Source organism: Gorilla gorilla, chromosome 7 (assembly GCF_029281585.2).
Source record: "Gorilla gorilla gorilla isolate KB3781 chromosome 7, NHGRI_mGorGor1-v2.1_pri, whole genome shotgun sequence".
Classification (NCBI taxonomy): domain Eukaryota; kingdom Metazoa; phylum Chordata; class Mammalia; order Primates; family Hominidae; genus Gorilla; species Gorilla gorilla.
In genome coordinates this window covers 53183610-53210632 of record NC_073231.2, presented here as the reverse complement: position 1 = coordinate 53210632, position 27023 = coordinate 53183610, and the positions used below count along the sequence as shown (strand labels likewise).

At 39.4% G+C, this 27023-nt stretch overlaps 2 protein-coding genes and 1 pseudogene across 24 annotated transcripts in view; 2 read left to right on the top strand and 1 right to left on the bottom strand.

Annotated features, from left to right (window-relative positions):
- Positions 1-23859, top strand: part of CSPP1 (centrosome and spindle pole associated protein 1) — a 133206-nt gene extending 109347 nt beyond the window's left edge. For all 22 annotated transcript variants that reach the window (XM_055349457.2, XM_031014016.3, XM_055349469.2 and 19 more), the window contains 7 exons: positions 462-601; positions 3342-3482; positions 5719-5765; positions 7893-7956; positions 18600-18709; positions 21400-21538; positions 23316-23859. In XM_055349457.2, the coding sequence (XP_055205432.1) occupies positions 462-601; positions 3342-3482; positions 5719-5765; positions 7893-7956; positions 18600-18709; positions 21400-21538; positions 23316-23527 (853 nt within the window). In that variant the 3' untranslated portion in view covers positions 23528-23859. The remainder of the gene's footprint in view (positions 1-461; positions 602-3341; positions 3483-5718; positions 5766-7892; positions 7957-18599; positions 18710-21399; positions 21539-23315) is intronic.
- LOC129524287 (nucleophosmin-like) lies at positions 7995-18578 on the top strand (annotated as a pseudogene).
- A 1736-nt stretch (positions 23860-25595) lies between the features above and the next one.
- ARFGEF1 (ARF guanine nucleotide exchange factor 1) overlaps positions 25596-27023 on the bottom strand; it is a 146762-nt gene continuing 145334 nt past the window's right edge. For both annotated transcript variants that reach the window (XM_031014013.3, XM_055349454.2), the window contains exon 40: positions 25596-27023. In XM_031014013.3, the coding sequence (XP_030869873.1) occupies positions 26859-27023 (165 nt within the window). In that variant the 3' untranslated portion in view covers positions 25596-26858.

Sequence of the window (27023 nt, the reverse complement as noted above, 5' to 3'; positions counted from 1 at the left end):
TTCAAGTGATTCTGCTGCCTCAGCCTCCCGAGTAGCTGGGACTACAGGTGTGCGTCATCACATCCAGCTAATTTTTGTATTTTTAGTAGACATGGGGTTTCTCCACGTTGGCCCACTCTGGTCTCGAACTCCTGACCTCAGGTGATCCACCTGTCTTGGCCTCCCAAAGTGCTGGGATTATAGGCATGAGACACCATGCCTGGCCTCATTTTTTTTTTTTTTTTTTGTAGCAAGGGGGTCTTGCTTTGTAGGCCAGGCTGGTATTGAACTCCTGATTTCAAGCAGTCCTCCTGTCTGCCTCCCAAAGTGCTGGGATTACAAGTGTGAGCCACAGCACCTGTCCTAGAGTAATTTTTTAATAATATGATGTGGTGAAAAAGACCAAATTTCTTTTACAGTGAATTAGATGTGAACTCACCTATTTTTCCTGTGAAGCACATATTATGATTTGTCATTTATAGGAAAAAGGAAAGGAATCCCATGGATATATTTGATATGGCTAGACATCGGTTGCAAGCTCCTGTCAGAAGACAGTCCCCTAAGGGCTTAGACGCTGCCACTTTTCAGAATATTCATGATTTCAATGAGCTGAAAGATAGAGGTGAGTAGATCGCTGCTCTTTTAAAGATGTAGCAGAAGTGTTCTACCCATATTTAAATATCTATAAAGATCTTTGCACCCTTTTTCTAAAGTGGAATTTTATCTATGATATGTATTTTAGTTAAAATGAAATGAAACTTGCGTATTCTCTAGGTCTTCAGTTAACCAGTCTGGTAGATGAAGCTTTAGTTTGACTAACTGCTTTCTTTTGGAGAGCATACAGTGTTAAAGTCTGGAATGGATGAGATCGCATAGACTAGTATGAAGAATGGAACTTGGCATTTAATGGAGGATGGACAGACAAAGATGAGCTCATGAAAAATACTGAGGAGAAGCCAGAGAGACTGGAGGAGAAGCAGGAGAATGTAGGATCCTGAAACCTGAGGGGAAGGAGTATCAAGGAGACAGGATCATGTAAGATGAATACCGGAAAATGTCAGTTGGATGAGGTCATTGGTGACCTCAGCTAGAGCTTTTTAAGTGGAATGATCGCCGATTAACTTTGGAATGCGGATTGACTAGGAGGCAAGATGTTGGAGACAATAGGCATAAGACTTTTAGAAGACCCTTGGCTGGGAAAGGGAAGGGAAGGAGAGGGATCAGGAGCTGGAAGAGTCCTTAGAATGTGAACGTGAGGAGCTATGCAGGAGAAAGAGGTTCAGGCTCTAGGAGAGGGAGAGTGATTGTTGAAGTGAAATCTAGGGGATTTGAGGGAAGAGTTAGGGGAAGCTTTGATGTAGCCACTTAGGGCTAATGGAAGAGAAAGTTTAGTAAGGAAACGAGATTTCCAGGGTACACGAGGCCTGGGAGATGGAGAATGTGTGGAGGAACCAAATGTGTGTTGTGTAATTTTCCTTTAGGCATATTCAGCAGAGCAGGTGTTGGAGCAGAAGGGGCAGGTTATGGGATGTGTGGTCGTATGACCTAGGCCAGAAAACTGGAATTTAAGCTTTTTATCCTTTTGAAAATACTATCTGTTTATTATAGCAAATTTTCAAAATACAGAAAGATAGTAAGAAGGAAAAATCACTTTAGTCAAACTACCTATATGTAAGTACCATTATCATTTTGGATGTTTTCTAGTCTTTCTGAGCGTAATTAAAAGAAAAAAAAAGATAAATTGTGTTATTTATTTAATTTTCTCTATAGTTTTTCACCTAGATTTACATGTATTATCAATTACGTATACTATGTTATTTTTTATGCTATCAAATATTGATTACTTGCTATCTGCCAGGCATTGTGTTAACCCAGTGGGTCTCATGAGGAGTTTGGTCTGAAGTCAAAACTGTTTGTATTATAAACTAAGACATTATTTGTCTTTTTCATTCTCATTCTCTCATGTGTATATAGATTGGCCAGAGACTACATGACATGTGATGATTTCATCTCTTTGAAGCTAGCAAAATGTGTCCTTGTGTATTCTTGTGTTTTAAGAATCTCTTAGTTTTAATTTCTAATATGGCATGTGTGTGTGTGACATACATAAGTAAAGCTCTTTGGGGTCCTCAATTTTTAAGAGTGTAAAAAAGATCTTGAGACCAAAAAGGTTTAAGCCATAGAATTGGGCTGTTCATTTCCCTGTGTTACTACATCTTGCCCTCATTCACCCATGACTTGGTGGTTGGTATTTTTTTTTAATGAGTTTGGAAGCAGTGAAGCCAGGGACCAATCCAAGTTTATGTGTCCAGAGACTTCTGTTAACTTCTGAAAATGGCTGTTAACCATTTTCACTATTTTGTTCTTTTGATAATTTCTGATCATAAATCTTTATACATATTTAGGACCATAAAACTACATATATATTTAGGATCATTTCTTTATATTCCAGCAGTGTAATTAGTGAGTCAAAGGGAATAATATTTTCAAGGCTTTTTATATGTATGAACTGTATGTTTCTTCTCAAGATTAAAAAATTTTTATTCTTGGCCAGGCACAGTGGCTAATGCCTGTAATCCCAGCACTTTGAGAGGCCGAGGCGGGTGGATCACGAGGTCAGGAGTTCAAGACCAGCCTGGCCAACATAGTGAAACCTCGTCTCTACTAAAAACTACAAAAAAAATTAGCCGGGCGTAGTGGTGGGTGCTTGTAGTCCCAGCTTCTTGGGAGACTGAGGCAGGAGAATGGCGTGAACCCAGGAGGCAGAGCTGGCAGTGAGCCAAGACCGTGCCACTGCACTCCAGCCTGGGCGACAGAGCAAGACTCTGTCTCCAGAAAAAAAAAAAAAAGAAATGGCATTCCCCCTCAAGTTCCAGCCAGTCTACATTTATCTTGCTTTCTGCATGATATTTGTAAGGACTAAAATATTAATTGGCCAGTAACATTATTTTTTCACGTTTCCAGTATATTTTAGAGATCAGCTGTGATTACAGTGTCTCATGGCTGCCTTAGTCATAGCCATATGACCATCTGCTTGGATATACCTGCACGTAGTTTGTGTTCTGGGTGGCATCCTGGCAGGGCTAGGATAGGTAGAGATGGAGAATGCAGCATCCACTGCTTGTTCTGGGGTATTCCTTATGTTGGTAAGTTTGTGAAAAGACACTTATTAAAGAATATTAATTTCATATTCTTTAGTTTTGTGGCTATTTTACTGTCCTTTGACTTTAGTGATGTTTCACTATTTCTGTCATTTCCTTGATTTTGAAATTAGGTTACTCATGTTACTTACAGTGAAGTTTTACAAAATCCCATTTGAAAACAACATTTAACTTAGTTATATAACATATTTTTTATACCAGATTCAGAAACACGAGTTGATCTGAAATTTATGTACCCGGATCCTCCAAGAGATCATCACACCTTAGAGATTCAGCAGCAAGCCCTGCTAAGAGAGCAGCAGAAGAGGCTGAACAGAATAAAAATGCAGGAAGGTGCCAAAGGTAAGAAATAATCATTGCTGTGTCAAATAGTATCAGCACGCTGTTTTTCCATAGGCTTTCTGCATCTCTTCTATTGATTTCATTCCCAGGCATCCTCCTTTCACTGGCAGCCCCATGCTCACAGGGTCCGTTTGGTCTGTAGTACCAGAAAATAACAAGTATGAGAGAGGGCTCTGAGTGGCTCCACTAGGGTGGTGTATTCATACATGAGAGGGGCCCAGTCATTCACTGTAGCCAGGAGGACTGAATACTTTGACCAGGCCAGGTGACATCTGCATCAGGAACTAGGAACCAAAGGAAGGAGTGTCAGGCAGACATATCAGTGCCCTGTCATGATGTGTCGGGCATTTGCCTACTGTGCCATGTCAGGCATTTGTCTACTGTGGTGTGAGTGTGTTTAAGTTTTGATGTGGCGTAAAATCTGTAAAGCATCAGACTGGACTATGAATATGTTTTCGTATAATCAACTAATTGAAAGATACTTAGTGGTTACTAGGAGCGCAGGTACTGGCCTATATCCAGGGGATATGGTGATGAGTGACATATGCTGCTGCTCTTGAGGAGGTTATATTTTGTTGGAGAAGTGTGATGCTAAAGAAGTACAACTGTGATGAATATCGCACAGAAGAAATCTAGGATGCTGTTGGGTTGGGGTGGGTGGGCACCTAGAAGCAGAGTGGGGCTAGTTGTCTCAGAGAGCACTGATGGGCCCTGACGATAGCCAGGTGTACGGCATGGCCTTCCCATCTGTATTTCACCAGCCTTCAGGCCATCGAGGTTAACCATGGAAAATGAGTAATGAAAACCCAACAATCAGATAACAAGAGTGGAAGGGATGCTCCTGCCAGTTATTTTTAAGAAAAGTTAAGACCCTGTCTTGGGAGGCTGGTCTGGCTTGCAGAATCTGAGGAAGATTTTTTGGCTTCATGAGATAGCATCACAGGAGTAAGTGATGCAGCAGTTTAGGCCCAGATCATAGGTCAAGACTTCAATAAACATTTGTATAGGGATTGTCGTCCCTTCATCTGGTACAGAATTTTTAATAACAGCCTCATAGCCCTGTGACAGAATAAGCCTAATTCTAGGATAAGCAGTAGGTATATCATCTGGAGAGAGGAGAGAAGCAAGTGCATTCTTCAACCTTTGTACCCAGTCTGGTGGCATTTTTCTTTAGTCTCAAAATGAAGATCTGATCTTGTGGGATTTTGGCAGCTTAGACTGATTAGCCCACAAGTAGTCCCCAGGTGGATACAGGTACATTTTAGCACTGAAGGTATCTATCTCCCACAGCAGCCACTCCCCAACTTCCAGTAGACACTATGAAGACCTAATTCATAGGAATATGACCTCACTGGCCAGGCGTGGTGGCTCACGCCTGTAATCCCAGCGCTTTGGGAGGCTGAAGTGGGTGGATCATGAGGTCAGGAGTTCAAGACCAGTCTGGCCAACATAGTGAAACCCCCGTCTCTACTGAAAATACAGAAATTAGCTGGGCATGGAGGCGTGTGCCTGTAGTCCCAGCTACTCCGGAGCCTGAGTCAGGAGAATTGCTTGAACCCAGGAGGTGGAGGTTGCAGAGAGCCGAGATCGTGCCACTGCACTTCAGCTTGGGCAACAGAGTGAGACTTAGTCTCAAAAAAAAAAAAAAAAAAGAATATGGCCTCACTATAAACAATCACAAACATGTCTATTAAAATATCTGAGAAGGAATACAGGCTATCATTCGCAGCTTGTTTATTTTCAAAGGCAGTATCTAAAAAGGGCAAAATGTACTATTCACAGGAACACATAGGAAGGCTGGTCATATTGGAGAGGCTTTGGGATACCTGATCCAAGATCTTTGCCTCCGGAACTAAGTGCCTGGAATTGAGCTTATTTCAGTTCCATGTGAGGGAGCCCGTTTAACTCCATGCAACAACTTTCTACAGATTGTAGAAATCTGACAAGATGGTGAAGGATCCTGCATTGATCATTTTCTTTTTCTGTTGGCATTAGTTTTACATTTGCAATGATTTTACTTCTTATGTTCATTCATGTGAATGGGAGAATTTTATGCAGCTAGAATGGATGCAGGGCTATGTTTTTTAAGAAGTGATATCTTTAAAATACTCTGAAGTGTGATAGTTGAAAAGTAATTTCCAGTAGAGAGCTAGTCAAAAAAGATATTCTAAAATTTAATTTATATAGTAAGCATTTTCTGACCTTTTAATTTGCTTTTGTTCTCCATTGACTACAGTTGACTTAGATGCCATCCCAAGTGCTAAAGTACGAGAGCAAAGAATGGTAAGCAACCAGTTACAATTTTTCAAGTTAGTTTTTGGGGGATTAAAAATCTATAGGCATATGATGATCAAGTAATTCAAATTTTGAATTATTCAGGAATATTGAATTAAGAACGTAAGTCTTATCAGTAAAGTGGATAGCTTGAGAAATGTTAGCGTAATATATATAGAAAACATTGTAATGGCTAAGAACAAGATTCTAGCACTAGGCTGTTCCAGTGAGTCTATTTTTAGCTGCGTGACTTAGGGCAAGTTATTTAATCTCTTTATGCCTCAGCTTCCTAATCTCTAAAATGAGGATAATAGTACATAAATTAATATTTGCAAGGTACTTAGAGACAGGCCTGGCATATAAGTTTTATATAAGTGTTTATTAAATAAATAAAAATAGCTCAAGTGCTGTTGTGAGAACTGAGATAATATATTAAAAGCCCTTACAGCAGTCCTGGCCCATGATGAGTGCAGTGTGAGTGTTTGCTGTCATTACCATGAGCAGTAGTGGGAGTAGGAGTCTGTTATGGAAGTAGTGTTGAGGTCTACAAAGAAAATAAGCAAAGGAAGAGAACAGAGAATGATAACACCCACCTGTATCCTGAGGGGGGTACTTTTTGTGCAAGACTGAATAAAGGGACAGGATGAGCTCTTTTCAATCAACAAATATTTATTATTTCCTATGGACAAGAAACTGTTCTAGGTGCCGGGGTATAGGAGTAAACAAAAGGGACAAAAATCCCTGTCCTCTGACAGGTTACATTCCAGAAGTAGGGAGAGACAGTAATCAAATAAATCAATAGTTTGTTGAATCATGGTGCTGTGGAGAAGACAACAGCAGAGAAGGCAGCTGGAGGATCCTGGGTGGGAGGGTTTATAGTTGGAAATACAGTGGGCATGGGGGCTCACTGGGTAGGCAACATTTGAGTAAGGACATCAGGGAGGTGTCTATGGGAAATGTGGGGGAACTTCTGGAGGAAGAACATTCCAGGAAGAGGCCCCAGTGGAAGTTGGCCTAGTGCATGTAAGGAGCAGTGGGAGAGCCATGAGCAAGGGCCAGTTGGGCACATGGGGCAGGGGGTGACAAGGGGAGGCAGCAGGGCCTTGGGGGCCATTCTGGGGCTTTGCCTTTGACACTTGTGCATGTGATGGGAAGCTGCCAAGGTCTTTAAGTGGAGGAGTGACATGATCTGCTTGAGGTTTTTACTTGATCCACTGACTGCTGTGCATTTAGACTGAGTGGGACAGGAGGCTATTGTAATTTAGGCAAGAGACAAGCTCACTTTCTGATTAAAGAATGCAGTGCATCATTGTAATTCATTGCCTTAAAAATTAATGGACAGCTCTTTGCTGGAGTGTCCTACTAAAGCCCAGATATCTGGTAAGAAGGGAGGTGGAGTTGGATGACTTTAGGTTCCTTCTGACATGTTGGTTATTATTCTGTACTGCAAAATTCTCTATATGTAAATTTAAGTTTTCTCTAATTTGGGAGCTCATTATAATAAGCCCAATCTTAGCATTTTTTTTCATTACTATACTATATGCTCCACTATATCTGTGCTGCATCATTGTGGCAATTGCTGTCACATAGGGCTGTCCTAATCTGACAGTATACCCCTCTCTCTCCCATGACACTGTGATCTACTCCAGAGCAGAAACTCTTCATTCATCTTTGTATCCCCAGTTCCTAGCATGAAAGAAATAGTAAGTGGGCTATACAGGTTTATGGAAATTCGGATGAATGAATCTTGGCAGTGGCTTAAAGACTTAATGTTTAATTGAGGTCTTTGCTTCATACTGTATTATATTTTCCATCAGTCATAATGTGATCCTTTTATTTGACTTCAACCATAAAGGGGCAGGAAGGAGTGGAGTTAGGGAGTAAATGTGTTAGCTTGTAGAATCTGTAGCCTGGAGAGAGACTGTCTTCTGTTGCTATCACCGTCTTCGTAGGAATTGTGTGTGTTAAGGCTTTCCAGTATTTTCTGAGCATTGGAATGTAGTCAGTCCTACCTCTCCCCATCCTCTTCTGCTTTTAGGGAGAACAGTGTGGAAACTTGTGCCTCTTCTTAGTATAAATTTGTTGTTTTTGTACACAAAACTAATAAAAATAGTCATTGAAACATGTTTCTTTTAGCCCAGAGATGACACTAGTGATTTCTTGAAAAACTCATTATTGGAATCTGATAGTGCTTTTATTGGTGAGTATATTTATTTTATTAAGGCTATATTGTTTAAATATTAAACCTTTCTCCACACTTAAAAACCAGTACTGTATTCTTTGTTGTACAAGGTAGTAAAAAAAAAAAAAAGGAATATTCTTTTTTCTGTTTTAATCAGATATGCCTTGGAAAGTTTTCAAAATCAGAATTAATGAAATGAACTTTAAAAGTCTTAGGAATAGTTGACAAACCTGTACATGAATGTTCGTAACAGCCTCATTTCTAATGCCAAATGCTGGAATCAGCCCAGATGTCCTTCAGTAGATGAATGGTTAAAAAAACTCTGGTACATCCATGCCATGGAATACCACTTAGCAATAAAAAGGAACAAAGTTTTGAAACTTGGATGACTCTTCAGGGAAGTAGTCTGAGCAAAAAAGACAATCCCAATAAGTTACATACTACTGTGTGATTCCATTTACATAACATTTTTGAAATTACAAAATTAAGAAATTGAGAACAGATTAGTGGTTGCCAGGGGTTGAGGGATAGGGAGAGGTGTATATAGTTATAAAAGGACAAGAAGAGGGATCCTTGTGGTTTGGGAACTGTTTTAACCACTTGTTTGCAGGGGTAGATACATACATGTAAATGGGAAATAAAATAATAATAATAGATCTTAATACACACATAAAAACACACAAATGAGTATTGGTAAGATGGTAAATTTGAATAAGATCTGTGGATTGTATCAGTATCGATATCCTGGTTGTGAGATTATACTTGAGTTTTGCAAAATGTTACCACTGGGGGAAACTGGACAAAGTGTATAAGGAATCTCTACTATTTCTTATACCTGTGTGTGTACCTTAATTATTTTAATCTATTTATAGTTCTCTTAATATTTCAGTCAAAAAAGTCATAAGACTTTTATTTAGTCTTCAGAGGATAAGTAAACGTACCATGGGATCTTTTTTTTTTTTTTAAAGTAGTATACACTTACGATTATGTACTCTGATCATGAGTGTTTCTGCTATCCTAGGGCCATCAGGGAGTGATCTAGTCTACATATTAGTTGTATTTCAGGCCAATTACTTTAGATTTTCATGTGATAAAATTCCAAATTAACTTATATTTTTCTCTTAATGTTTTTTTTTGTTGTTGTTGCTGTTTTTGAGAGAGGGTCTTGCTCTGTCACCCAGGCTGGAGTGCAGCAGCACAATCATTGCTCACTACAGCCTCAAATTCCTGGACTCAAGTGCTCCTCCCATCTCAGCCTCCCCAGTAGTTGGGACTACAGCATGCACCACGATACCCGGTTATCTTTTTTATTTTTTTGTAGAGATGAGGTCTCCCTATGTTGCCCAGGCTGGTCTCAAACACCTGGACTCAAGGGATCCTCCTGCCTCAGCCTCCCAAAGTGCTGGGATTACAGGCATGAGCCACTGTGCCTGGCCATTTTTGTTTTGTTTTTTTTTTTTAATGAATTTTTCCTTTCCAAGGAAGATGCACTGCGGAGAGAAGGAAAGATAAAACCAGCAGGAGACAGGGATGGGAAGATTGCTTGCAGGGAAATGAGACCTTCCTTCCTAACAGTGAAGATGGTCTGGGCCACTCAAGATGGTGTGTTGGAGTATTGCATGACACTAGAGCAAAGATACAGCAGTATTTATAGTTAACAGTCACTGCAAATGCTGCATAAGTCATGGCTGTGTTAACCACTGCTCTAAGGAGTGTAAAGCTGATGGTTTCAGTGCATTATTTTAAGAAATAGGGTTTTTTAAATTGTAAAATACACATAAACATAACATTTACCATTTTAACCATTTTAAAGTGTACATTGACTGGCATTAAGTATTTCTATTGTGCAACCACCACTATCATCCATCTCCAGAATTCATCTTGAAAATAGAAACTCTTCATATGAAACAGTAATTCCCCATTGCCCTCTCCCTCCAGCCCCTGGCAGCCAACACTGTACTTTCCATCTCCATAAATTTGACTACTCTAGGACCTCATGTAAGTGGAATCATACAGTATTTATCCTTTGATGACTGGCTTATTTCACTTCACATAACGTCTTTGAGGTTTATCCACGTTATAGCATGTGTCAGATTTTCTTTTTTTACCCCTTAGAGACAGGGTCACCCTTGCCACCCAGGCTGGAGTGCAGGGGTGTGATCATGGCTCACTGCAGCCTTGACCTCCCTGTGCTCAGATGATTCTCCTACCTCAGCCTCCCAAGTAGCTGAGACTACAGGCACACACTACCATGCCCGAATAATTTTTGTATTTTTTGTAGAGACAGGGTTTCACCATGTTGCCCAGGTTGGTCGCGAACTCTTGAGCTTAAGTGATCCTCCCGCGGCCTCCCAAAGTGCTGAGATTACAGGTGTGAGCTACCACACCCAGCCAGATTTCCCTTTTTTTTTTTATGCTGTGAATAATATTCCATTGTATGTGTGTACCACGTTTTGTTTATCCAGTCATCTGTCAGTAGACACTGGAGTTGCTTCCACCTTTTGGCTGTTGTGAATAATGCTCCTATGAATAGGTGTACAATTATCTGTTGGAGTCACTGCTTTCAGTTCTTTTGGGTATACACTAAGAGATAGCATTTGCTAGATCATATAGTAATTCTATTTTTAATTATTTGAAGACTCACCACATTGTTTTCCACAGCAGCTGTACCATTTTACATTCCTACCAGCAGTGCACAAAAGTTCCGATTTCTCTACATCCTTGTTAACACTTGTTACTTTGTTTTTTGAATAGTAGCAATCCTTACAGGTGTGACGTGGCATCTCATTGTGGTTTTGACTTACATTTCTGTAATGATTAGTGATGTTGGACATCTTTACATGTGCTTATTGACTAATTGTACATCATTTTTGAAGAAATACCTATTTAAGACCTTTGCTAATTTTTAAAATCAGAGTTTTTTTGTTGTTATTGAGTTGTGGGAGTTCTTTATTATCTATTCTGGATATTACCCCTTATCAGATACATGATTTGCAAATGTTTTCTACATAGTGGGTTGCCTTTTCACTGTGTTGATTGTGTCCTTTGATACATAGGAGCTTTTAATTTTGATACAGTCCAATTTATCTTTTCTTTTGTTGCCTGTGCTTTTGGTGTCACATCTAAGACATCGTTGCCAAATCCAATACCATGAAGCTTTCCTCATATGCTTGCTTCTAAGAGTTTTATCTATAGGTTTAGCTCTTAACGTTTAGATGCCTAACCACAGAGTGTCAAAATACATGTCAGAAAGCAAAAGAATGGCAAGGAGAAATAGATGAATCCACTGTTATGGTTGGAGATTTTTGACACCTATCAGAAATGGACAGAAAAAGAAAATCAGTAAGGACATAGTTGAGTTCAGCAACACCATCAACCAACTGGATATAATGGATGTCGAAAGACAACTTCATTAACAACAGCAGAACCCATATTCTTCTCAGGGTCACATGGAACATTCACCAGGACAGATTACAATCTGGGCAAGAAAACAAACCTTAACAGATGTAAAAGAAGATAAATCACACAATATCTGTCCGCAGACCACAATGGAAATAAACTAGAAATCAATGACAGAAAGATAGCTGGAAAAATCTCCAAATACTTTGGAGATTAAATGCCACATTTCTAAATAATGCATGGGTCAGAGAAAAAATATGAAAATACATTTTAAAATACTTTGATCTAAATGAAAATGAAAATACAACTTCTCAATTTGTAGGAGGTAGCAGAAATAATGCTTGTCTTTCTACTTTCCTAATGTATGCATTCAGTTAAATGTAAAATGCCAAACTCTAAAACTCACAGAAGATAACAACAGAAAATCTAGATGACCTTTAGATACAAAACCAAAGCCACAATTTATGAAAGAAATAATTGATAAGCCAGACTATGTAAAAGTGTAAAAAATTGGGAATTTTTTTTAGACAAAGTCTTGCTGTTGTCCCCAGGCTGGAGCGTGATGGCGTGATCTTGGCTCACTGCAACCTCCGCCTCCCGGGTTCAAGCGATTCTCCTGACTCAGTCTCCCAAGTAGTTGGGATTACAGGCGCCTGCCACCACGCCTGGCTAATTTTTGTATTTTTAGTAGAGATGGGGTTTCACCGTGTTGGCCAGGCTGGTCTCAAACTCCTGACCTCAGGTGATCCACCGGCCTTGGCCTCCCAAAGTGCTGGGATTATAGGCGTGAGCCACCGCGCCCGGCCAAAAATTGGTAAATTTTTTAGGTGCTTAAATTTATAGCATTGACTGTGCATACATGAAGAAAGTAGAAAGATCTAAAATCAGTATTCTAAGCTTCCACATAAGAAAATTAGAAAATAATTAAATCCAAAGTAAGCAGAAGAAGAGAAATAAAAATTGGAGCAGAAATCAATGAAATTGAAAACAGGAAATCAATAGAGAAAATCAATGAAACCAAGAGTTATTTCTGAGAAGATCAGTAAGCCTCTAGCCAAGCTAATAAAAGAGAAGACACAAATTACTAATACCAGAAACAGGGCATATCTAGCTGGGCATAGTGGCTCATACCTGTAATCCCAGTACTTTGGGAGGCTGAGGTGGGCGGATCACCTGAAGTCAGGAGTTCAAGACCAGCCTGGTCAACATCTCTACTAAAAATACAAAGATTAGCTGGGCATGGTGATGTGTGCCTGTAGTCCCAGCTATCTGGGAGGCTGAGGCAGGAGAATCACTTGAACCAGGAGGTGGAGGTTACAGTCAGCTGAAATCATGCCACTGCACTCCAGCCTGCACGACAGAGTGAGATTCTGTCTAAAAAAAAAAAATAAAAAATATAATAATAATAATAATAAAGGTTGGGGGGCATATCACTACAGGTCCCATGAACGTTAAAAACAGTCGGCCGGGCATGGTGGCTCAAACCTGTAATCCCAGCACTTTGGGAGGCCAAGGAGGGCGGATCACAAGGTCAGGAGATTGAGACCATCCTGGCTAACACGGTGAAATCACGTCTCTATTAAAAATACAAAAATAAAAAATAAAAAAAAAATAGGTGGCGGGCACCTGTAAGTCTCAGCTATTCGGGAGGCTGAGGTAGGAGAATGGCGTGAACCCGGGAGGCGGAGCTTGCAGTGAGCTGAGATCGTACCACTGCACTCCAGCCTGGGCGACAGAGCAAGACTCCGTCTCAAAAAAAAAAAAAACACAACATAGTCCAAGAGCCTGGTGTGATTCCGTTCTGCACGGCTGTTGAGAAGTGGTTGTTTATCTCCGTTCACCTTCTTTCCCACCTAAGTGCATGCCACCAGCTGATGGAAGATTTGATGAGCCCTGAGGCCCCAGAACTATCTTTTCGGTTGTGAACTAAAGGCCGACAAAGATTATCACTTTAAGATGGATAATGATGAAAATGAGCACCAGTTATCTTAAAGAACGTTCAGTTTAGGGGCTGGTGCTGGTGCAAAGGATGAATTGCACATTATTGAAGCAGAGGCAATGAATTACGAAGGCAGTCCAATTAAAGTAACACTGGCAACTTTGAAAATGTCTGTACAGCCAATGGTTTCCCTTGGGGGCTTTGAAATAACATCACCAGTGGTCTGTCGGTTGATGTGTGCTTCAGGGCCGGTGCATATTAGTGGACAGCACTTAGTAGCTGTGGAGGAAGATGCACAGTCAGAAGATGAAGAGGAGGATGTGAAACTCTTGAAGTATATCTGGAAAGCAGTCTACCCCTGGAGGTGGTAGCAAGGTTCCAAAGAAAAAAGTAAAACTTGCTGCTGCTGAAGATGATGAAGAAGATGATGATGAGTTTGATGATGAGGAAGCTGAAGAAAAAGCACCAGTGAAGAAATCTATACAAGATACTCCAGCCAGAAATGCACAAAAGTCAAATCAGAATGGAAGACTCAAAAGCATCATCAACACCAAGATCAAAAGGACAAGAATCCTTCAAAAAAACAGGAAAAAACTCCTAAAACACCAAAAGGACCTAGTTCTGTAGGTCCTTTGCACTTAAAGCAAAAATGCAAGCAAGTATAGGAAAAGGTGGTTCTCTTCCCAAAGTAGAAGCCAAGTTCATTAATTATGTGAAGAATTGCTTCTGGATGATTGATCAGGAGGCTATTCAAGATCTCTGGCAGTGGAGGAAGTCTCTTTAAGAAAATAGTTTAAACAATTTGTTAAAAATTTTCCATCTTATTTCATTTCTGTAACAGTTGATATCTGGCTGTCCTTTTTATAATGCAGAGTGAGAACTTTCCCTACTGTGTTTGATAAATGTTGTCCAGGTTCCATTGCCAAGAATGTGTTGTCCAAAATACCTGTTTAGTTTTTAAAGATGCAACTCCACCCTTTGCTTGGTTTTAAGTATGTATGGAATGTTATGATAGGCCATAGTAGTAGTGGTGGTCAGACATGGAAATGGTGGGGAGACAAAAATATACATGTGAAATAAACCTCACTGTTTTAAATTAAAAAAAAAAATAGTCCAAGAATACCATGAACAACTCTATGCCCACAAATCTGATAACCTAAAGTCTACCACCCATTTATGGTAACTCAGCAAACTTGGAATAGAGGGGGAACTTCTGCAACTTGATAAAGAACATCTACAAAAGTCCTACAGCTAACATCATAATGATGAGAAACTAGAAGCTTTCCTGCTAAGATCAGGATGTCCTTTCTCACCACTGATTAACATCATACTGGAAGTCCTAGCTAATATTAGCAGTAAGGCAGAAAAGGAAATAAAAGGTGTGATTGGAAAGGGAGAAATAGAATTGTTTTTCTTCACAGATGACATGATTGTCTATAGAAAATCTGAAGGAATCAACTAAAAAATGCCTGGAACTAGTAAGCAGTTATAATCAAGTTGCGGGATACAAGATGAATATATAAAAGTCAGTCACTTTACAATATGCCAGCAATGTACAAGTGAAATTTGAAATTAAAAATTAAAAACACAATACCACTTACATTAGCATTCCCCCAAGACATACTGAGGTATAAATCTATCTATCTATCTATCTATCTATCTATCTATCTATCTATCTATCTATCTATCTAATCTAGAACTGCCTGAGGAAAACTACAAAACTGATGAAATTGAAGGACTACTAAATAAATGGAGATATATTTCATGACCATGCACAGGATGACTCAGTATTGTCAAGATGTCAGGTCTTCTCAACTTGATCTATAGATTCAGTACAATCCCAATAAAAATCCCAGCAAGTTATTATGTGGATAACAACAAACTGATTCTAAAGTTCATTTGGAAAGGCAAAAGATCCAGAATAGCCAGCACAATGTTTAAAGAGAACAGAGTTGGAGGACTCTCACAGCTGACTTCAAGAGTTATGATAAAGCTATAATAAACAAGACAGTGTGGCACTGGTGAAAGAACAGACAAATAGACCAGTTGAATGGAATATGGAGCCCAGAAATAGACTCATGCAGCCTGGGCACAGTGGCTCACACCTGTAGTTCTGGAACTTTGGGAGGCTACTTGAGGCCAGGAGTTTGAGACCAGCCTGGGCAGCAAAACAACACTTGGTCTCTACAAAAAAAATATTTTAAATTAGCTGATGTGATGGCACACACCTGAAGTCCTAGCTATTTGGGAGGCTGAGGTGGGAGGATTACTTGAGCCTGGAAGTTCAAGGCTGCCGTGAGCTATGATCACGCCACTAAACTCCAGCCTGGGCAACAAAGAAAGACCTTGTCTCAAAAAAAGAAAGAAATAGACTCATGCAAATACAGTCAGCTGATCTCTGACAGAGGACCAAAGGCAGTACTGACAAAGGACCAAAGGCAGTATTATGATGGAGAAAAGATAGTCTTCTCTACAAATAATGCTGGGACAACAGGACATCTGCATGTGAAAAAATAAACATAGGTCTTACGCCCTTCACAAAAATTAACTCAAAGTCGATCTTACATCTAAATGTAAAATGCTAAATTGTAAAACTCATAGATGATAACAACAGAAAATCTAGATGACCTTGGGTATGGTGATGACTTTTAGATACAAAACCAAAGGCACAATTCATAAAAGAAATAATTGATAAGCCAGACTTTGTAAAAATTTAAAACCTGCTCTGCTCTATACAAGACACTGTTAATTAAGAGAATGAGAAGACAGGACAGAGACTGTAAGAAAATATTTGCAAAAGACATGTCAGATAAAGGACTGTTATCCAAAATACACAAAGAAATCTTAAAACTCAACAATAAGAAAAAAAACCTGATTAAAAGATTGAGCAAGACTTGCACCATACATCACCATACAGATAACAAGACTATGAAAGGATGCTACTGAGAGACAGGACTAGCTGGATTTCAAATCTAGGCCAACTAAGAATTCCTAAGCCTAGCTGGGAAGGTGACTGCTCCCACCTTTAAACACAGGGCTTGTAACTCAGCTCACACCCAACCAATCAGGTAGTAAAGAGGGCTCACTAAAATACAAATTAGGCTAAAGCAGGAGGTAAAGAAATAGTCAAATCATGTATCGCCTGAGAGCACAGGGGGAGGGACAATGATCGGGATATAAACCCCAGGCATTCGAGCCAGGAGTGGCAACCCGTTTTGGGTCCCCTCCCATTGTATGGGAACTCTATTTTCATTCTATTAAATCTTGGAACTGCATGCTCTTCTGGTCCATGTTTGTTACGGCTCGAGCTGAGCTTTCGCTTGCTGTCCACGAGTGCTGTTTGCCGCCGTCGCAGACCTGCCACTGACTTCCACCCCTCCGGATCTGGCAGGGTGTCCTCTACACTTCTGATCCAGCGGGGTGGCGCCCACTGCTGCTCCCAATCAGGCTAAAGGCTTGCCATTGTTCCTGCACGGCTAAGTGCCCGGGTTTGTCCTAATCGAGCTGAACACTAGTCGCTGGGTTCCACGGTTCTCTTCTGTGACCCACGGCTTCTAGTAGAGCTTTAACATTCACTGCATGGCCCAAGATTCCATTCCTTGGAATCTGTGAGGCCAAGAACCCCAGGTCAGAGAACAAGAGGCTTGCCGCCATCTTGGAAGCGGCCCTCCACCATCTTGGGAGTTCTAAGAACAAGGACCCGCCTGGTAACACATTAGAGAATGTAAATTAAAATGAGATACCACCACATACCTGCTAGAATGGCCAGCATTCAAAACACTGACACCAAATGCTGGCAAGGTTATGGAGCAATAGGAACTCTCATTCATTGCTGGTGGCATGCAAAATTGTAGTCAATTTTGGAAGACAGTGTGGCAGCTTCTTACAAAAATAAGCATATTCTTACCATACAGTTCAGCGTATACACTCCTTGGTATTTGCCTAAGGGAGCCGAAAACTTGTCCATAAAGAAACTGGCACACAGATACTTATAGCACGTTTATGCATAATTGCTAAAACTTGGAAGCAGCCAAGATGTCTTTCAGTAGGTGAATGGATAAAGTGTGGTACATCCAGACAATGCAATATTTTTCAGCGCTAAAACAAAATGAGCTATTAAACCATGAAAAGGCATGGAAGGACCCAAAACTTATTTTAGAATTATAGAAAGCCCCATATCTTATTCAATAGAAGTTATTCCTATTTTTAAAAACCCATACAGTATACATTTGGAAAATCTGAATATCAATTATATGTTAAACAATGATAGTGTTGTATAAATGTTAAATTTTCTGAATGTTATAATTAGATTTTTGCAGTGTAGGAACCAGTCCTTGTTCTTAAGAGGATACACACTGAAATATTTAGAGACAAAATGCCATGATGTCGCCAACTTATTGGTGTAGCAAAGAGGCTTGGCAATAACATCATCCCCCCAAATATATATAGAAATTGGCAAAGTAACTAATGGTGATTCTAAGTATTTGTATTATTCTAACTTTTCTTTAGGTATTTTTTTTTCAAAGGAGTTGCGGAGGTTACCGTAGATGTTGTAGGCTGTTTGTCCATGTCAGATTAGCTACCGATCCACTAGAATGATTATAAGCAAAACGACCAATAATACCAAGTGTTGACGAGGATGTGGGGAAATTGGAACCCTCTTAACAATGTAAAATGTAAACAGGTTGGTAGTTCCTCAAAATGCAGAACAGAGTTAACCATAATACCCAGCAATTTCATTTCTGGTTCTATAACCCAAAGAAATGAGAAGATATGTCCACACAAAAACTTGAATGTGAATGTTCATAGCAGTGTTATTCATAATTGCTAGCAACTAGCAAATGTCCATCTACTGGTAAATGCATAGACAAAATATGACGTATCCATATGATGGAGTATTATTCAGCAGTAAAATGTAATAAACAACTTAAACATGGCACAGCATAGATGAATCTCAAACACCTTACTGCTAAGTGAAAAGACAAAAGATTAAGTTGTAGAATTCCATTTATGTTTGGTGTTAGGTAAGGTAAATCTGTTGAAACAGAGCCGTGTTTGCCCGGGGCCAGCAGGTAGGAGTGGGGAGTGATTGCCACTGCGCACAAAGGAGCTATTTAAGGTGATGAAAATGTTCTACTTTAAAGTGATGATTGTACAACTCTGTAAATTTACTAAAAAAATCACCAAACTGTGTATGTACATACATTGAGTGTGTTTCATGGTATTGTAAGCAAAATCTTAGTAATTAAAAGGCTCTTGGTTTAGCTCTGGGTAAGATTTGAAGCAGTATTAAGACTCCTTCTGCTTTTTGGGGTCCTCTTAGGGGCTTACGGTGAGACATATCCTGCCATTGAAGATGACGTCTTCCCTCCACCATCACAGTTGCCCTCTGCACGGGAGCGCAGGAGGAACAAATGGAAAGGACTAGACATTGTATGTATGAAACTTTTCTCCCCCTTTTCAACTCAGAAGAATGAGAGGTCTGGTTTCTGACCTGTGCTAAATCTGTGTGGCCCAATAAAGAGCACTTGCTTGAAATTGAGACATGGGTCTGAATCTAGGCTCTGCCTTGACTGGATGACCTTGGGTAGCTATTGAATTCTGCTGCTTTGGCTTCTTCCAGATAATAATAGTATTTTCTTGTCTCCTGGGGTGGCTGTAAGTAGCTCTGCATCCCAACCTTCCTTCTTCTCCTGCAGAATATATGGATTTCAGAGAGGCACAAGAAGGAACTGATGTCATTTATTTAAAAGCTTCATAATAACCGAATTCTGTGATATAGGCATCATCTTCGTTTCGGTCAAATGACTTGCCAAGGTCACATGGGCAAGGCTGAGATTCAAACCCATGTTCTCCTCACTCTGCTCCCCAGCTTTACAGTATAGCCAGTAAAAAGTAGAGGCTTTGGAGTTTATGTCCCAACAATGTCACCTCCTTGTTGAGCAGGAAGCTTGGGCAATTTCTTAAACTCTGTGTGTGTTTCCTTATATATGACGTGAAGATGCAGTTATATGTGAAGCATTTAGCACTGAGCCAAGTATGCAGAGACCTCACCAAGTAACAGATGTTGCTATTAGCGTTATTATACGTACAGCATTACCAGGTGAAAATAGCTTTGCTTTTTGCCTTAGGCAACCACCAATCTACTTTGGTTTCTATAGATGTGCCTTTTCTGGACATCTTGTATAAATGAGATCATACACTGTATGATTATTTGTGACTGGATTTGTCTTTCTTTTGAAGGTCATTCATGCTGTAGCATGTGCCAGTACTGAAGCCTCTTTAGTGTTGAATAATTTTCCACTGTATTAGTATCCCACATTTTGTTTATCCATTTAACAATAGATATTTGGGTTGTTTTCACTTTCTAGCTATTATGGATACTATTAATGTTCATGTAGAAGTTTTTGATGTTTTTATTACTCTTGAATATATATACCTAGGAGGAAATTGTTGGGTTATATGGACACTTTGTATTTAGCATTTTGAGGAAGTACCAGACTGTTTTCCAGAGTGGCTGTACCGTTTTACCTTCCCATCATCAGTGTATGAAGGTTGTAATTTCTGTATATCCTGGCCATCACTTAGTGTCTTTTGATTTTAGCCATCTATTGAGTGTAAAGTGGTGTCATGGTGGTTTTGAGTTGCATTTCTGTAATGATATTGAACATCTTTTCATGGTTTATTAGCCAGTTGTATATTTTCTTAGGAGATATGTCTATTCAAATCCTTTGCTGATTTGTTTTTTGATACAGAGTCCTGCTCTGTCACCTAGGCTGGATTGCGGTGGTGTGATCTCAGTGCACTGCACCCTCTGCCCCAATAGGGTTCAAGGGATTCTCCTGCCTCAGCCTCCCAAGTAGCTGGGATTACAGGTGCATGCCAACACGCCTGGCTAAGTTTTGTATTTTTAGTAGAGTTGGGGTTTCGCCATGTTGGCCAGGCTGGTCTTGAACTCCTAACCTCGGGTGATCCACCTGCCTCGGCCTCCCAGAGTGCTAGGATTACAGGCATGAGCCACCGCACCCAGCCCTTTGTCCATTTTCAAATTGAATTGTCTTTTTATTGAGTTGTAAGAGTTCTTTTACATTCTCACTACAAGTCTAGTTATCAATGTGTGATTTTCAGATCTTTTTTCCCATTCTGTATCTTTTTAACTTTCTTGATGGTGTTCTTTGAAGCACGGAAGTTTTTAATTTTGATGAGGTCCAACTCATCACTCTTTCTTGGGCTTTTGGTGTCTTAATTAAGAAACCATTGCCTAGCACAAGATCATGAAGATTTACTTGTTTTCTTTCAGTTTGTTCTTAATTGTAGGTCCATGATACACTTTAATTTTTGCATAGGGTGTGAGGTGCAGGGGTCCAAGTCCATTCTTTTGCATGTGGCCATCCAGTTGTTCTAGCAGCATTTGTTTAAAGACTGTTCTCCCATTGCATTTTGTTAACTCTGTCCATAAACATAAGGATTTATTTCTATATTCTTCTTAATCTTCCATTGATCTACATGTCTTTTCTTATGTCAGTACCACACTGTCTTGATTATAGCTGGACTGAGTCTCAGCCCCTGCTGCTTCAGTTTTTTCCTTTTGTGTCCTATAATTCTCAAGCTTTATCCCGACTGGCAGCATTTCTGTCATCACAAATGTTACTCCTTATCCTTGACTGAGTCATCTGAGCTTGCATGGATAAGCATAGGAGCCATAATATACATGCTCTATATTTTCATTTGTTTTATTTTGTTCATCACAATGTACATTTGAGGGCAAGAGGATGTTTTGATTTGCTGGTTTTTTTCTGAGACAGAGTCTCTGTCTCCCAGGCTGGAGTCCAGTGGCACAATCTCAGCAAACTGCAGCCTCCGCCTCCTGCCTCAGCCTCCCAAGTAGCTGGGGACTACAGGCGCCTGCCACCATGCCCAGCTAATTTGTATTTTTAGTAGAGATGGGGTTTCACCATGTTTGCCAGGCTGGTCTTGAACTCCTGACTTCAGGTGATCTGCCCACCTCGGCTTCCCAAAGTGCTGGGATTACAGGCGATAGGCACCATGTCTGGCCCTGATTCACTGATTTGTGAACATATTTTGTGTTAATGACTTTCTGAAGTTCTGTTTTCTAACTACAGGATAGCAGTCGTCCTAATGTAGCACCAGATGGTCTCTCTCTAAAATCTATATCCAGTGTAAATGTTGATGAGCTTAGAGTGAGAAATGAGGAACGAACGCGAAGACTGAATGAATTTCACAATAAACCTATTAATACAGGTAAATGACCAAGTGTAATGGCCTATAGTAGAATCCTGTATGGACTTTTAAACTTTCTTACTCAAGGCTTTCACTAACGTCTGAGGGATAGATGGAATGAGTTTGAAGTCCTTTGAGCTGTATGGCCCAAGACATAGTAACTATTGAGCAAAACCAGACCTCAGGATTCAGTTTGCATCAGATTTTCTCTATCAGAGAGGGTGCCCATTTTAGAGTGGAGTCTAAACAGGTAAAATAGTTTTTGCTTATTAAACATATCCAGGCTTTGCTTTCAGCAGAGAAAATGCTATATAATAGTAATCACTTTACTAAAGTAAAACATTATTAGAAATTAGCCTAAAGACTTTGAGTTCTTTAACACTTATGCTGTAAATTTGCAGTACTACAAAGAAAATTTTTACCTTCTTCTCTGGCTTTCCACACCATGGACAAACAAAGTCTCAGAAGTCAAATAAAGCTAGTCTCCTCATTATGAGTGCATTTTTATGACTTGCAGGTTAAAGCTAGTCATAGAGCACAAGGCAGGATGGTTCCTTAGACACCTAACAAGCTACCCTGCCAGCCCTATACCACCCTTTTTTATACCAGTGCTATTAGTCACTGGGATAATGGGACACTTTCATATTGGTAATAATAATAGTTTTAGCAAATACTGGAGTGGTGTATTTGGGAAATACTCTTTAGTCTGTTAATCTACATTACAATAATCTGTTAAGATTTTTTTAGATCCTACCTTTAATACTGTGTTAATTTAAAACTGTACTCATATACTATCTATCTAGCAGTCAAGGTGTGGTGTGTTCTAATGGTGGTAATTCCACACCAAACACAAGCAGACATGGTTAATTGATGGGACAGTAGGAAAGGATGTCTTTCCAGCTATAAGGCATTTTCTTTTAGACCCAACAAACTGAATTAATAAATATTTAACAACAGGAATATATTTGAGGGAAGATAGCATTTTAAGAATCTTTTTCAGAAGGTTTTTAATGTCTACACTGTTTTTTAACATTGTCCTTTCAAACAGGAGCTTTTTGTTATTATGTGGATTGACTGCACATACCAATCCTTCACAGACCAGGAGAATTAAAAAAAAAAAATGATATCACAGGGTAGGAAGACAGATTTTCCTATTATTATACCTAATAATAAAAGTAAAATACAGATAGAAGTTGAGTACAGTCAAATAATTCAATTAGAGAATGAAGCAAGCGCTACCTCTTCATTGACTGGACACGGCCTTGTTAGATTAGGTGTTTTAAGAATGGAAGTAATCTCATGCCAACTAGTGTTTTCCCAAAATAACTTAATTTCCTTATAGCAGTGTTGTAGGTTGAAGAGTATTCCCCAAACCTTGCTTTAAAAAAAATAAAAAGAAAAAAGAAAGAAATTTTATGTGTAGCCATTAGGCTTCTCCTGAGGTAACAGTTACAAAATAAGACTACCTACATTCCTCCTGTTGACTTTGTTTTGTGGAGAGGTGCCTTTGATATACTTAGAATCCCTCTGGTTGCTAGTGCCATGGAGTCAGCTTACTCAGTTGATCATTTTTTGTTTTACAAAATTGGCGCCTTTGTGGGCCCACTCTCCTCCCTCTAAAATAGGGTGGGGTGGGGTGAGTCTAACCAAAACAAACCAACAAACAAACAGTAGAGTTCAGGATATGAGATTGTGGGGAAATGCTGAGTTGTAATGAGTTGGACTACAAGAGACCTGCGCTTATGTCTCCTGCCTGCCACCTGTGTTACCTGAGCCACGTGTCCCTTGCCTCCTGTAGATGATGAGAGTTCACTGGTTGACCCTGATGACATCATGAAACACATAGGGGATGACGGATCAAACTCTGTAGCAACTGAGCCCTGGCTCCGCCCTGGCACTTCAGAAACGCTGAAACGTTTCATGGCAGAGCAGCTGAACCAGGAGCGGCAGCAGATTCCTGGAAAACCAGGCACTTTCACTTGGCAGGGCCTGTCGACTGCACATGGTTAAAATAAACCTGTATTGGACCCAGTAGTGCCTTTTAAGGTGAAAGGAATGGTAAATCTGTACCTTTAATAATATGTCCTACTTTTGGCCCCTACCTGAAAGTTACTTTTTTTCCATCATCTGTATATAAAATTATTTTTATCATGATGTATATTGTGTACATAAATGGCCATGATTATTGATTTATATAATAGAATTGTATAGATTATTTTTGCACAGTTTTGTCATAAATTAGGGTGGTAATGAACTGGATTGAACTACTATATGTACATTATATTGAATTCTGCTTGTCATTAAGATAAGGTGAATAAAAGTGTCTTAAACATCCTGTAAAACCAGACTCCCCTTTGTTACATGCACATTTTCCATTGTTACCTCGATGCAAAAGAATTCATTTAGTAGGTACATCTATTGTAGCTGTGATTATTCCAGTTTCTGTGTGATGCAATCAAATGTCCTATTATTATTTCATGTCATTTGTAGCTACTGATACAGCAGAAATGAAGGGAACTGTAATTGCTTGTATTTTTGTAAGCCATACGTTAAATGTTACATCATCTTTCTGCTTCTATTTTTATGCCAGTGAAGGCATTTGTCTTGTTACTAATTACATGATGTAACTACTTCTTGATATAAATAAATTTTTATTTTAATTACTAAAATCTTCTTTTTAACTACTATGGAGCTTTCTAGACTAGTTTTCTAGAGGTTGAATAGAGGTGGGGACACCCGGGAGTCAAGGACAGAGAGACTGGAGTCTTCTTGTTCCACCATGGAACCTTGGATAAGTGAGTCCATGTGAGTTTTCTAATCACTCAGTAAGTGATACTTCTAAAAAAGGAAAGAGTCATTCAAATAATTGTGACATTCTGACTCAGATTAGAATCTCAGAACCATGACAGCTGAGAACATCCCCAGGCACTGCTTCTCTCTCTAATACTTCCTCTGATGTAATTAATGGTTGGTAGACAATATCAGACAAATTTGCCACAATTAAATTACTGATATTTTGAGTTTTGGCTACTTGTAAATTTTTATATGATTTTCTAATCGGACCATTGTTTGCTTTACTCATAAAAATTTGTTCTGTTGTCATCTGAAAGTAAGAAGAAAGCCTCTGACTCTTCTAGGGGAAGAGTCCTGATACTACAACATTAAATAATCAACTGCCAGGTTGTGTGGAGCACTTACCCTCACACGGCAAGGTCACAGTGGCTCGCAGTTCTAGCATCCAGCTGGGCTTGAACAGAGCTAGAGCTGTCTTGGGTGTAACAAATACAGCACACTTACTTACAAATGCATTGTTCAGTAACTGTTCATTATCTAAGAGAGGTGTGAAAGCAAAGACTGACTACTTTTCCTCTTTAACACAACCATGTTAGATGATATTGACACGTTCCCTTTTTGTTTAATGCCATGTACCACACAACTTCAACTGACTCCTCGAACACACAATATTGCAAACTGTGCTGAAGAGAACTTTAGCTCTTTTCAGCATTCAAGTAGTGTAGCCTGATGCTACGTTATTAATATGCAAAAAATATTAAAAGATTTTTGGGCTGGATATGGTGGCTCATGCCTATAATCCCAGCACTTTGCGAGGCTGAGTTGGGAGGATCACTTCAGGTCCAAGAGTTTGAGACCAGCCTGGGCAATATAGTGAGATCCCATCTCTAAAAAAACAAAAAAAATTTTTTTTTAATTAGGCAAGTGTAGTGGTGTGTGCCTACAGTCCTCACTACTGGGGAGGGTGGAGTGTGAGAATCGTGAGCCCAGTTTGAGGCTACAGTGAGCTGTGCTCATACCACTGCACTCCAGCCTGGACAACAGAGTGAGATCCAGTCTCTAAAAGATAAATAAAAATTTTAAAAATTGCCTTAAAAATGAGTATCCTATGGTAAGTACAGTGTAAGGGAGGATCTAATGCTAGAAGCTGGAAAGAAAATACCAGAACCAAACAATATTGAATTTGTAGTTCTGGCTGAAAATGTCTTTTCCATAGTTGTTCAGCCTTAATAGAACAGAATCAATGAAACATGGGGGTGGGTTATACAGGTTTTGATTGCACTGATGAAATAATTCAAAAACTTTATTGACCTATAACCTGATTAGAATATGCCAGATGGGAATCAATATTGTACAGAAAGTTGTACAGAATTTTTTACATAGAAAACTTTACATCTGTACCATATACATTTTATCCATCTGAAAAAATTTTCTACATCCACTGTTAATACGGAATGCTTGACAATCTTGTCTTTTAACCATCAGAGCACAATTCACAGTATGAATACATTTCCAGTAAATCTAACCTCCGCAAACCATGCCAGATTTGTTATTTTAATATATTCAACATTAAATTCTGTACATAGAGTAAAATCTACATCAAGCCCCACCACCCAAAAGAAAAGAAAATGACAGCAATCTGGATTCATTTTGCAGTGATTCAAGTTTTGGTCCATAAAGGATCATTCTATTTTAATGGCTCATCTTTAAAAGTCCTAAGAGAAATATGTGACAGGTAGTTACTGTCAGTAGGGATATTTTCTACCTTTTTTTCCCTATTGTTGAAGTGTTGGCCACAACAGCTTCTGGGCATGTTAAAGCCTCAAAATCACCACCTACCAAAAAGGGCAAAACTAAAAATCCCTATAAAATAAAAAAGAAAGTTCCACCCAAATGTTTAGTGCATTTGATAAAATATTATGGGTATTTAGCAAATGAATAAGAAAATAAAGAAAACAGTGCAGGAAGAACTATATAATGTTTTAAGATTTTTATATTACAGACCTGCATCTCTGTACATTTTTCACAGGATGATTACCAGTATCTCAGATAGCCTGAGTGTGCAAAAATCTTCAGAATAAGAATACCATAGTTGCTAAATATCTTTTACCATGAACAATAATTTCTTCTTCTCTTCCCACTCCCCAATTATAAACATTTTATCCTTCAAAATACAGCTCTCCTGAGTTGTACTTCTTGTAGAAGTTCAATCTTTACATCTATAGTTCTTTGGGTAAGTTTCACTTCCACACCTGCCAAAAACGTGGGGCTTTTCCTGCCGTGGAAGACAGGGAAGGACCCGTGAGCATGAGCTGACACTGTTTAAACAGGCTTTCTGCTCAACATGAGGCCAATATAACACACAAAATCCGCCAGCACTAAAAGGGACTGGAGTGTTGCAAGTTTGAGTAAGACTTCTAAGCATCTTTACCAGTAACTCTCAGACACTGCAATCCAGAGAAATCATTTTTCAGGTAGGAAACCTCAGCTCCAGCGTCCTTTTAAAGAGCGGAGGGATGTAAATGCCAACAAAAATATTAAGTTCCCATCATTGCTTGTTTATTCCAAGTTCCTGTTCAGGTGGTTGTGATATCTGAAAAACTACTCCGATTCGCAGAAAAAATCTTCTAAGAACAGCACGAAGTTCAGGAATCAAGTCAAATTGCATAATTTCACATAAGAGAGGGTAGTAGAATGATGCATGAGCTTTAAA